The 13,453-nt window shown below is 42.2% G+C and overlaps 1 protein-coding gene across 1 annotated transcript; it reads right to left on the bottom strand.

Moving 5' to 3' along the window:
• Positions 1-4,162: 4,162 nt before the first annotated feature.
• On the bottom strand, positions 4,163-11,830 carry tfap4 (transcription factor AP-4 (activating enhancer binding protein 4)). The gene is made up of 7 exons (XM_071473631.1): positions 11,482-11,830; positions 8,023-8,188; positions 7,819-7,917; positions 7,526-7,696; positions 7,251-7,400; positions 5,412-5,579; positions 4,163-5,282 (listed from the first exon to the last, which is right to left on the bottom strand). The coding sequence occupies exons 1-7, from the start codon at positions 11,568-11,570 to the stop codon at positions 5,124-5,126; spliced, it is 1,002 nt and encodes a 333-aa protein (XP_071329732.1). The 5' UTR covers positions 11,571-11,830; the 3' UTR covers positions 4,163-5,123.
• Between the last annotated feature and the right edge of the window lie 1,623 nt (positions 11,831-13,453).

The raw sequence follows: 13,453 nt of genomic DNA, 5'->3' as shown, positions 1-13,453 counted from the left end.
ATGTAGGCAAAATGTCGGACAAAACATTTACTATTTTGGAAATTATGAGACATATCTCTGAGAAAAGTAATTCCGTCCATCTCCCGATCAAGCTGCACGTTTTGGCATTTGGAGTTTCTAATGGTAAAGGACTAGTTAGGCGCCCAAAAAATCGGAACAAAAATAATAAACATAATGAGAAGAAGAACATATTATGGGATCGCTCACTCAGCAATCCCACCAGTTAAGAGAGAGAATTACAATGAGCTGCTCTGGTTGCCAAACAAAGAATGATGATTAAATGTCTGAAACATGCTTTACTGTCTTCTTTCCATAAACTAATTGCAGTAAATGTGAAACCATAGACTGTCGTGTGCAACGTGTAAAATGAGGGCCTGGCATTGGAGAGAGATGTCAAACCCTTACTCTAGTAAGGAAGACACTATATGGGAAGACACAAAGCTCACTTGGCTGCCGTGTTGGCAAAGTAATATGACTGTTTCAAATGCTCTTTGGGGCCCTCTGGTGGCCATGGGGGCTCTAAGCAGGCTCTTAGTTTGCTTAGGCGTTGGTCTGTGTGTGTGTAAGAGTGTGAGGGATGAGAGCAGAGGAGAGGGTATGTCTGCAACATGAAGACCCCTGATTCAACCTAGAATCCCTAACACAGCAAAACACTTGGCGGATTACTGCTTTATCACACCCATGCAGACACACTGTGGTGAATATAATCTCACAATTCCATGGGAATCAACATCTCAACTGTAAATTAATCCCCAAATATGGCAGGAGTTTCTTACTCAAGCATGTCCATCCAAAATGACTTAGAAAGCGTTTCCAAATACGGCATGTTCATTTTGATGCGTAAAACTGCCTTAATCCTGAGGAACTTCACTGGTGGTGGGATCTACTTAAGGAGCATGATGATTTGTTTATGAGGAAATCTGTGCTTCAGATGAGATTTTGTGAATTCTAGTGAACATTAATTCGTTGTTAGTTACAGATAGTGAACCCTGGCATCAGTCACTGTCTTCTGCCAAGTGCCAAGTGCCACTGTCTGCCTTTAAAATGTTTGCTATGTTTTTGATGCTGCTGTCACTCACCATGGAAAAGCAGCACTCAGATTACCTGCTGTAAAGACAACCAGTTTATTCATACATGTAGAAATGTGAGGCGGCATATTAATCATATCAATATCAAACATATTCAAATTTGCAAAATAACATAAATTCAAAGGAAAAGGGGGTTTACCTTTCAAGATGCAGATAGCATGAGGAATGTTTTTTTTTTATTTTTAGAAACTTTAGCCTGAAACAGAACAGAAGAGCATTTCCTCAACAAGTGGGGATGGCGGGTAAAAAGTGGTCATCATTAAAGATGTAAGGAGCATTTTGGTGAAGTTAAAAAATGAAGAGAGAAAGATGAGACAGAACAGAAGTAATAACAAAGTCTTCACTGTTTTCTCTGATCCATTCATTTCAACAGTAGTGAGGCTACAAAACCAAACTGTGCCACAGAAAATTGAGCTTTCTCAAAAATAAAATATATAATAAGTCTGGTGTATGTTTTTGTAAACGCTTCTTTCCTATTTGAAGTAGTTAAGACATTATAGTGCCCGAGGACCTTAAACTTTTTCACATTTTCAATTTGAAGAAGCAGTTTCTTCTATTTTGTGTCTGCAATGTTAAGATAACAGTTATTATTTCACTTTGGAACTATGTAAATATGAAAAATGTCAGTCAGTTCACATTGCTATAATATATTTTCTGGTTGAGCCTCAGTGGACACCAAAACCAGAGGTATTTCTGAAGGAGCATGTGAGGATGTGATGGTGTCCATTTTAACAGTCACAGAGGAGGTGGTCAATCTTAATTTAGCAATGAGCTGCAGAGCTGGGGGGTGGGGTGGGGTGTGTGTGTGTGTGTGTGTGCAAAATCTCATTCACCAATCAGCAGTAGACACTTGTGCATCAACTGAACTTCTTGAATGACAGCCATACAGAACTGGAGGGCAAACTAATTCATTGGTTATGTCATTATTAGTACTATAATAACCATTTCAGCTTCTCAGAAGTAATTAGTCAATAGTTAGTACTCATTATGAAGAAACATAAACAGAAAAAAAGATACACACATGAGACTCCATGTGTAAAAAACAAAGTACAAACTTTATTATTCTGTCTTTACAAAGGCACAAGCCTCTTTATCCCCAAAACATTTCTCTTAACAAAAAAAAAAAAAGAAAACAAAATAGCTTCTTGATGACCATATGCACCGACAAGTCTAACATAAAAAGGTACAGCGGACAAACAAAAAGAGAGGGAGAGAGCTGCAAAATGTGAAGGGAGACAAGAGATATTGACAATAGATAAACAAAGACAGCATAAAAGATTGCCAAAGAACAAAAAAAAAAAAAATGTGAGGGGCAAACAGGTCAAGTTGTAGGAGGACTGGACATGGAGGGAAAGGGGGATACACAGCTGTGCGGTTTTTACTCATAACCTCAAGAGCTTTAGCTGAGGAGATGCCCCTTTTCACAAAATAAAGAGGCGGACTCCAGTATAGTACAGTAAGTGCTTTGTAATCTTGACGCCATTTAATGATCCCAGGCCCACCCCGCTCATCTGACAATCTGATATGTCCACGTAATGTTTCCTAAGACACAGAAATGAGTGCAAAACACAGATGGAAATAAAACAGCTCTGGGATTCAGGAGAAGACTCTCAAATGCGGACACTCAGAGGGGAAAAAAAAAGGGCTCTACAAAGAGCAGAGCATTCAAACCATGTTTTCAATAACCAGGAATCCCCTTCCTATAATGATAAGTACTGGGAATATGTCCCATGATTATATTTGACTCATTTCAGTGGAGCTGACATCAATATTTTCTTAAAGGGCAATGCCATGACATAAGTCATGATAGATGAAGTCTATATGTCCAGCAATTCAAAGCTTCATCTCTACATCGGTGCAGGGGATTCTACTAAATGCAATTGTAACATAGCTGTGATGTGTCAAAAGCCCTAAATGTAACTAATCTCTAAATATATCAGGTTTAACATTTGAAAAGTCCCCTGATAGGAAAAACAGAGTAAAATTTTATGGAATGTCAACATTTCATTGTGGAATTTTTTTTCCCACACATCTGATAATAGTGCACGCAATGGGACCAAAACAGTTGCAAATCTACATGAAAATCCAACCAGAGGTCAGTATTCATTTTGAATACTGAGGGGAAAAAGTGATCTGGAACACTTGAATGTAATTAGTATACCAGCAACCTTTACATTTTTTTTCAGGCAAATATAATAAAACAAACATAAGTCAAATAGACTAAATAACTGGGAATATATATGCTAACACACCCTGGGAGATAACAAGCCTGTGTGGAAAGGTGAAGAGAAAGCCAGAGGGATTCCAGTGGCCCACCAAAAGGCCCAGCTCAAGTGTTCAGGTACATCTCTCAGACCCCAGGGCTGTGTTAAGGCTGGCTTCACAGTGCCTCCCTGCACCCACAGGCTATCAGTAAGGCAAGTTGTTGCCTCTCTCAGCTACGTCTTAATGTCAGTGTGTCTGTCAACCAACATTTCCAGGCAAAAGAACACATAAAAAAAAGAAAAAAGCTGAAACATGTAAATAGTGTGGTACACTAGACGAAAAGCGCACAAAAGGACAAATGATCTATGTAAGGAAATGCATAGAGCATGTGTGGTTGACCCAGTCACCTCCATGGCACATTCAAACAATTTCACTGGGCTTTTTCCTCATATTTGAAGCATACTCTTGGATAGATGTCCCGACATTTGGACAAGTAACTGCGCTGCTAAGGGCTAAATAAAACCAGCCCTTAAGATTTAGCAAACAAGTGATTGTATGTCAGTCATATTCGTATGCGTGAATGTTGTGCACACATACATGTGTGCCTTAATTTCAAGGCAAAAGTGGCGTTGTTGCAGACTGCCAGAGTCTGGGGAACCACTAACGCCACGCTGATTCAAAAGGCTAAAAGGGACACACACACACAGACACACACAGACACACACAGACACACACAGACACACAGACACACAGACACACAGACACACCAGTGGAAATCACTAAGGAGTGCCCACACATTAGCTTATTTAACAAGCCAGGTGCTTTTATATTCAAGAAGGGAAGGTCTCAAGAAAAAGTCAAAGCACTGATTTTCTTTTTCTTTTTTTTGCCAGGCCACGAGTAAAAAGAAAAACATGCCAAATACATACGTGGGATTACCGGGAACCCAGCCCAGTAAAAATGGTAACAAACAAATAGAGTAGTGAACCAGTAAGTGCACTCTCTCCTCCCAAGCGCCGGTCAGCCATGACAACAGCTTTTAAATTCCCGTCAACGTGGTGCTTTTTTTGTGTTTTTCAAGTACAATCACTCTAACTTGCTGGCTGTGGGAGACGTAGAGAAACAGAACATGAAAAGGTAGACTTCGCAAGAGTAAAATGACACAATCTTTCATCCAGAAGCCTAAAAGGTGTAATTTTGAGACAGTTTTGTAAGCTCACAGTGTCTCTCCAAAAAGCTCAGACGGGCAAGAATGAGAAGGTTTTAAAGGATGTTCGCCTTAACAGAAATGCTCTTGGGTTGTGTTGACGCTACGCTGCTGGGCTCTTCATTCACTTCATGTCCTGTTTCGCGGATAACTCACAAGGCTTCAGGGCCGAATAAAGAGACAAACATCCCAGTGGTTCATGAAGTTGAGACATTTGAAATTCTAGTATCCCATATGACAGCGCATTTATAGATCAGTCAGTGAAGTAGTTGCTCTAATAACCATTCTACAGATGAATGAACATGAGTTTGTGTTGAAGTGAGATAGCAGGGGGCTAGAAATAAGCAGAGAAAAGACGCAGAAGAAACTGCACGTATGAGTGTCTAAGTGTTAACCTATCTGGGCTGCCTATCACGGTACAACATGTAAGAGTGCGTATTAAAAAACAAAAACAAAAAAAAAAACAAAAAAAACAAACGAGTGCTTCAAACTGTCTACCAGCCCTATTAATGTCCACTGAACAAGAGTGCTGTGGGTTTGAAGCCTCCCATAGCCCTGGTGTGATTGGGCCTTTTTCTGTGTATGCGTGTAAGTGCACGGCGCACGAGAGATCAGGGATGACCTCAGGGCAGTGAACAGTCGTCAGGCCCGTCGCTGTTTGAGGCGGTGTCTGAGCCCGCTGCGTCGGAGAGGACGCGACCTGAACTGACAATGACTGCCCTTCGCTGCTCCTCCTCGCCGACACAACCCTTCCCCTGGGTGCCCTCGATGTGCTGGATTGCCTGGAAGGAGGAGGAAGGAGATAAGTGATGTGAGTGACAACATCCCCCTCTAGTGTTCACATCTACCAACCTATTCAATGAGAAATGGCTCATAAGTCTGTGTTTGACTTCCTTGTATTTGCGTCTTACTTGAACAATGGTGTCCAGGTTCTGTCGAGATGTGGACACGGTATTGATGACTGATGCCTGGCCCATGGTTACCACAGTGACATGATGGGACTGAGAAGGCTGGACAGGGGCAGGGACGATGACTGTGGCATGGTGTGTAGGTGCAGGAGGGGTAGCTGGGGCCAACACCTGGAAGAAAGAAATACTTATTATACCATCTGTTCATGCCGCCACATCACTGTGCTGCCAAACAATGACAGTGCATTTAAGCCACATTATAAATCGGCACACAAACTACCGAAAATATATAAGCTATACTAATAGAAACTAGTTAAAACAATGCATATTCACATACACAGGGTGCACTAATACACAAATAACTGGGAACACAGCTGGACAGCATTCATAACATTCACCAGGGCAGATGTTCTCATCTGCTCTCATCAACCTAAATTTCCTCGCCCTTCTGTTTGGGGAAAGCTTCTCACTGTGTGTTTTGAGTTGCCTCTAAAAACCAAGGTTATTGGGCAAGTGGTTGTTTTTCCCTGAAATGGCACAAGTACGGGTTGTTGAGATTCCTCATGAGCATGCCACTCACAGGTGGAGCTTTAGATCAGCATGAGTATGCCCCAAAATGGCGTACCCCACCCCACTGTGGCACACCCTGACATAAACTATGGACTTTAACTCTTTAACACAACTCTTTGGACCCAAATCCAAAGCCCGCCCAACAATGCCCAAATAGCGACATAAATGTAAATTATAAGCTGCTTGTGTCATATAACTCATTTCACTAATGGATATGAAAGTTCATTCTTGACCTTGAAAACAAAGAGGTTTGACAAAGAATAATAACTCAAGGTCCACTTGTGCTTTTTTCCCCACAGCTTTCAACCTCTGAAGGTCCAATGTTAGTGATGCTCTAAACTATAACATCCTATAGCTGTGACATGTGATTAAAAGCTCAGGAAATTACAGCTAAGTGGACCTTTTACTACATTATTATACTATTATTATTTGTAGTGAACAATATGATGCTTGTGATTTTCCTTTATTTAAAGATATCCATTTAGCAAAGTTAAAACATGATATCAAAGCAGATCATGTAAAACAGGCTTTAAGCTGTCATGGAGCCATGATGATAGTGCAAAAGATATATTTGAGTAGGAGGTCATTTTATTTCCAGCAATTTGTTGTTCGAGGGCTGAATTCAAAGGATTACACTGCTATTGATTTGAGGTCATATCACTCAGCTCTCCTTGGAGAGTTACAAAGTGTCACATGGCTAAACCAGTGCGTATCAATCATCGTTCACCGCCAGCACCCAGCTGCCACTAGCAGTAGCCGGACAGACAGCACCCACCGATTGATTTGGCATCATGTTCTGTTCGGGTTAGCCTGCAGAAACAGGATACTGTGGCTGTCAGGGCAGGAGATGGGCACGGGCAGAAAGATGTGTGGGCTGGTCATTTAACACACTGTAAAATGTGCCTTAGCTGCTGACAGCCCTAATTCAGGCCACGAAAGGGGCTGTCATGCACAACTATGTCAGTGGGAAATCTACAGTGCAGATTTGTCGGATGTGCATGTGTTTTAGAAATGCAATATGCTTCAACGTGTCCATAAAGACTCACAGCTACACACGGCAGGGAGGAGCTGAATTTGGTGTCAGCCGTGTGATGAGTTTAGAATAATGAACCTAAAATAAACCCTGGTTTTCAAAGGCATGGGATGTGTGTACAGAACTTGGGGAAGTTAACCAATTACCGAAAAGTGAACTTCATTAGCACAAGCGTGATTCTCAAAAGGATTGCTCCACTGTTTATGTGTGAGTGAGACTCATATGCAAATGTTTCAAACCTGTGGGCTGTGAGCTGGAGTGAGGTCCCTCTCCAGCTGCTTGTGCTGCTGCAGACGAACGAGGCTCTGTGTTTGGGCCTGTTGCTCCTGGACCTGCTGGGCGATCGCCTTCAATTTCTCGGGGTACATCTGTGCATCCAGAGAACGCATCTGACAAACGGAGCAGGAGATAAAAGCCTTAGTTGCATGTCAAGACATATGAGCCAGTGGGTTTGTCTGGACATAGTTTCAGAATTTTGGAATAGGCAAAAATTGTGTTAGATGTTGTTCCTTACCTGATCTTCCAGCATCATCCTGACCGACCGCTCTTTCTCCAGCTGCTGCCTTAGCTCGATCATTTCCCTCCTCAAGTCCTCAGTCTTCTCCTCCTCGAGGATGTCCGGCGAGCCAATCCCTTCATCCTTCTCCTCTGCACGCCTCCTCTTCGGGGAGGAACCACTTAACTCCTAGAGAAGGCAAACAGAAATTAGAAATCTGTTTTAAAGACTAAATCTGATGACAAAGAAAGACAGAAAGGCCTTGTAACAGCTTTGTAAGCAGTTTAAGGTTTGGCATGATGATGCTTTACTTGTATGATTCGTTTGAGCTGACTGTTCTGCTGCAATAGCCGCGTCTTCTCCTGCTCCAACGTAAAAATGTACTCTGCTGTCTGTTGCAGGATGGCTGCCTGCGAAAAAGAGAAGAAAAATAAATGTTACAAGCCTGTTATGAAGGTGAGTTTTACAGCCACATCTCATTCATCATGCAATTCAAATCTCTGTTCGTGACCCACCTTGCTGAGCTTTTCTCCATCACTGTGTGGGATGAGAGTTTTAAGTGACTGGAATCCAGCGTTGATGCTCTGCATACGCCGACGCTCGTTGCTGTTGGCAATCTCTCTGCGGATTCGCCTCTCTTGGTCCCGGGCTGTTTCTGGGGTCAGAGGAATGTTGGCCAGACTGGGGAAGAAGGGAAAATGAGGAGGGGCAAAGGAGTTATAAGACATCCATTCTAAACAGTTTCACCTATAGATGGTGAATTGTGCAATGCATCCTTAAATACTAATAAATAAATCCATTGGTTGTGGAGGTTTTGGTTGATTGCATGTCATGGTCAACCCAAATTCTCTCAGTCTGCCTCTTCGACTGCTACTTTGGTTAGTAGCTTCCTTCATGTCTCAGAGTGACAATAGACAACCCCCAGTGCATGGGTGGAAAATTGTTACTTTCCACCAAATCTGAGTGGATAGAAATAAATATTAGTGACTAAGTTAGCAAAGAAATTCTAAGCACTAGCCTGCCTGTCATCATAATCCTCACTTACTGAAAATGCACTGTCTGCAAGGCTACCACAATTGGAGTTCTTATCATTTCTGCCTTCCAGTTGGAAGTACTTTGTACCCAAGAAATAGTCCCAGTAAAAACTATTGACGTCAGAGTGAGGTAACCAAGGCAGTTTCCAGTTGAGTTTCTATTAATTTTAGTTATATTGGGTTGGACCAGAATTTTCTAAAATACATCTCTCAACACTACCTGGACACATAAAAATGAAATTATCTACATGGATAAAAAAATAATAGTGTGTGAGAAATGTGATTTGGGTGATCTATTTAATGTTACATCACCACCAAACAGCAAAATGGACCATGAAATACAAAAATACATCGCCAACAACATGAATTTTGAGTGCATTTGTCCTTAAAGTCCACCAAGAACTACTCCTGTGTGTGTGTGCATCCTAACGGCTGCATCCTGCAGAGGTAATCACAGTGGGGCACTGCAGGAATTAGAGAAACCATCCCTTGAAGCTCAACATAAGAGCTCAAGGCCATCTTGGTCTACTTGAGCAGATGCAGAATGTGGCTCGAGGACTGGAGTGATTATATGACATGACCTTTTGTAAGTGAACAACCTGAGATAAATTCTTTACAGGAGTTAAAGTGTAATGTTACTGCGTATGCTCTTCATTCCCAGCTGTGATATTAAACGGTTTTGAGAGTGAGCAAGTTTCCTCCTGTTAAAAGCAGTACATTCGCCTTTCATGAGATTCCTTTTATGCACCACCTGTGCTAAAAAGATGGCTGGTGGCTGTTAACTCCCACTGACTGTTTCTGAGACATAATTAGAGCAGCACAACATCTGTTTAATATTTCCAGCCTAAAACTGTGAGAAAAAAAAACATTATATACCATTCACTGTAATTCAGCTGAGGGGAAATTCTAGGCAAACTTCCTCTAATATCCTCTGTATCAAGCTCAGTATCTCTGGGACCTTCTCTAGCCAAACTCTTATCTGTACTGACTCAGCTGCCTCAGTGCAAACACTGGGAACAATTGTGCAGACACAGATGAGAAAAGGAGCGTGTGTGGACACACACAGTCACACAAACACACAAGTACCAACATTGCGGCAGCACATCCAGCAAACACACTGACTGCCAAAACATGACCAACTGGGCCGGAACTTCACCATATCACACAAACACAAACCACTATAGAGAAACAGCCTGGGTCCCAATGAGAGTTGGTTAATGCTTAAAACAAGAGTTTAAATACCAGGCAACTAAACAGAGCTGAATTTGTTGGTTGATCAATTGATAAATGCACCAAATAAGAAAATTACTCCAACTATATTGATAATTTTCAAACCAAAATGCCAAACAATTAATGGGCCCAGATTCTCAAATTTGAGAGGCTACTTCCTCTTTCCTTAAATTAAACGTCTTAGGGTGGGCTAACAAAACGAGACAATAGGAGATGTCAAGCTGGAAATAATCATGGGTATTTTTTCACTATTTTCTGATATTTTACAGACCAAATTATACACAAATGTATTAATCAATAATAGAAATATTCTTTAGTTATGGGGCTGGAAGAAAAATGCAACCAATTTGACTATTCTTTTAAAAATGTATTAGTCAATATAATATTAACACAACTGAAAATAAAGTTGTTGTTTTTTTTTTTTTTTTTTAATTTTATAACAAGGTCAGATAAATTATAAATTAGATCATAGATAAAACTGCAACAATGTCATGCAATTTTTTGTCAAAGTTACATGGCTTTCCCGTTTAGTGAGCATTTAAAATCAGTGTGGGTTCAATTTTGATAGATTTGAGATTTTCAAGCAATTCTCCGCAGGCTCACTTTGGGGATTACAAAAAAAATTTAAAAAAAAATAAAAAAGGGACTACATTTCCCAGATTGCCCGCGTCACTACCAGCAGCAGCGACAGCAGCAGATCCCTCCGCCTCCCTCTTCAAACAGGGCTGCGGACGCATCGACTGGCCTTCCGCGACATACACACCCCCTTATTAATAACACCGCTTTTAATCCTCCTGCCTCCCTCCCAGCGAACGTCAAATGTCCCTTCGCCGGACCCACTGGGGAGATTTACATTTTAGTATCCCCATATCAGCTCACTCCGTCAGTTATCACAGTGCCCGACACCACCGCCGTGCTCCGAGCAGCCAGACTTTTCGTGTCCTCCGCCATTACAACAATGCGGCAGGCAGCATGGCAGAGGTGCGGGATGAAAAGACGCAGTGGAGGCGGCTCGGTAGCGCGAACAAGACGCGGAGAAACACTAGTAAAACTACCCCCGCGTCGAATAAGGGCGATTTTGACAGCAGCTGTGCATTTTCACATTTGGAATAAATCAAAACAAGGCGCCATACACAGGAAACAAACGCCAGACCCCCCTCTTCACTTTTAGCACAAGCCCCAAGCATGGCCGCACAACCCACAATAACTTCGGATCGCTCTGAGCGAAATCGGCCCTTTTTGATGTGTGCGGCAAAAATAGACCCTTTCACGCTGTAACACACCCGCTCGTAAAAAGCTTTCTCTTTCTCATGCAAATCACAGCATCTGTAGACGACACAGGGGGGTAATTTTAAGGATAAATAGAGCGGGGATGCGCTCCGGAGCGGAGTAGCAGCGTGGTGAGCACGGAACCACGTGGTTTGTGTTTGTTAGCCACAAAATACATCGATTTCGCAGCCAAATGTGCGAAATAACATCAGGGGAAGGATGCTGCGGTGTGAGCCAGAGCCCCGACTTGCCCGGCCGTAAGATAATTTGAGGGTTTGGTGAGAATAAAAGCCCGCATCTCCCCGTGAGTGGGTCGTGTACACAATAACAGATCAGATCAAGCATGTTGCCTGAGCGCCGTCGCTAAGTGCGTGCTCTCCAAACAGATGACTTATAATAAAAATACACACAGCATGCTGAATGAAGTGCGTGTATACGCACCTACAAAGACCTCCAATCACTTCTTTCTCCGTTTTCCTGAAATGTTGCAAGGAGGGCACCTTCTGAGCTGGTACCATGAAATACTCCATGCTCGCCTCTCGCCAGTTTGGTCCCCCCCCCCCCTCTTAAAAAAAAAAAAAAATAAAAAAAAAAAAAATACAGCAAATAGTCTTCGTACAATAAAAGAAGAATGGTGACGTTAGAGAGCAAAAAAAAAAAATCCGTGATCCGACGCGGGTTAAATCCTCAGAGAAGATGTGAATCCCTCGTCTGTGTAATGTAGTAGTTTCAGGCTGCTGAGAGTTGTAATGTTACTCGACTTCCAGCTGATGGGGTTCCCTCGTTGTGTGTGGTGCTCTACCTCTCTCTCTCTTTCTCTCTCCCTCCCCTTTGCTTTCTTCCTCTGCATGACCGTGCGTGTGTGTGTGTGTGTGTGTATGCAGCTGATCGGATGGCTTTCAAGGCGGGAAACAGCTGGTAGGAGTCACACTGCACTACCAAAAGCCTCCTTCCGCAGAGACAGGGGACTGCATGTAAACAAAGGACTATTTACACCGACGAGAAAGCGCACATGCAGACTTTAATATGAATAACAGCGAAACACTGACGCCGAGTTTATGATTCAATCTGCAGCATTGTTGAGTTAAATAAATCCACGGGTCCTCCAGTCACTGATTATTATTGTATACCATTAAAAAAATATATTTTTTAAATACTTGCCTTATGATACTACTTCTTATAAAGAGCGCATATAATTTTAACCCATGCACATGTAAAGCATCCATTAATAAAAGAAGGTGAACAACATGATTATTATACACCCACACAGCGCCACATACTGTCACATTTTAAACGTTTTTTACAGCAATAACCCAAATGTGTATTGCACCTTTACACGGCGAATAAAGAGCGGGACTACCACAGGGGCGGGCGCTCCAGCATCTGCGATCAGCGAACAAGAGGGATCAGCTGACGGGTTGGCAGAGCTGCACAGCAACAGCGGCACCGGGGAGGGCTTTCAGGGACAGGCCGCCGGCCCGACGCAAAACACGGCTCGACGGGAGCGCTGCTCACCATTTTGGGTGTAACAGTGGCACGACGGGGGCCAGGAGGATAAACTGTGACATCGTTTCATTGGTTCAACAGAGGCGGCGACGCGAAGCCGCAAAAACGGGAGCAGAGTGTTTGATATTATACCCGGAAATGAAAAATGACCAAAAAAAAAAAAAAAATACGCAGCAGCTTTATCGTCGCCGAGGCGAAGCTGCGTTATTGGTGCAGCTCGTAAGTTGTCATGCATTTGCATACATTTACAACTTCTTAAGTGGGTCTCAAACAGCTGTTTACATGAAAGACCCTTGCAACCCTTATTCAACTTCAAATGTAGGCTAATTCTTAATCCTAATACACAGAAACACTGACTCAGCCCATTGAATGAAACAGAAAAATCCTAATACATGATTGGACCATAGGATTGGACGTAAAATGAAAAATAATTTCTATGCTGTTGCCTATTTGTGGATAATCTCACATTGGTATTAAATTACCTGTCAAATGGCCACATATTTGTACAATTTACAGTACACAGGAATACATTTTAGCCAATTAAATGGAGGATTATACTTTGACTTCATGAGCATAGCTGTAATATCAATCGATAGATTAAATCTTAATATCCCGTAGCCCAGACACTGATACAAACTTAGACCTGTAGCCAATAAAAAAGCAGCTGAATTCAAATCTAGAGCACAGCATGAATAGGCTACTATATGCAACAAAATGCATAGGCTGCACATGATAAATTGCAAAACGTATTAATACTGACTTCAAATATTTAAAACCTTTCAAACGTAATGAACATGAAAGCTGAATTGTAGAAAGCCTGTTTTAGTGTTACTGTAAGCCACTTGGCCATGTCACCTCTCGCCTCATCTTCCACGGCTGACACAGATTCATCGTTAACTTTCAAAGC

Source organism: Trachinotus anak, unplaced genomic scaffold (genome assembly GCF_046630095.1).
Source record: "Trachinotus anak isolate AG129_WGS33_773 ecotype Australia unplaced genomic scaffold, CSIRO_AGI_Tana_v1 ptg000003l, whole genome shotgun sequence".
NCBI lineage: Eukaryota > Metazoa > Chordata > Actinopteri > Carangiformes > Carangidae > Trachinotus > Trachinotus anak.
This window is presented reverse-complemented; position numbering and strand designations above follow the sequence as displayed.

What these genes read in the sequence shown, in the direction of transcription:
- tfap4 (XM_071473631.1), bottom strand. Translation starts at nt 11,570, where the DNA reads ATGGAGTATTTCATGGTACCAGCTCAGAAGGTGCCCTCCTTGCAACAT. An exon ending in GTGATTGGAGGTCTTTGTAG is followed by an intron (nt 8,189 to 11,481) that starts GTGCGTATACAC and finishes CTTCTTCCCCAG; the next exon opens with TCTGGCCAACATTCCTCTGA. An exon ending in AGCTCAAACGAATCATACAA is followed by an intron (nt 7,697 to 7,818) that starts GTAAAGCATCAT and finishes TGCCTTCTCTAG; the next exon opens with GAGTTAAGTGGTTCCTCCCC.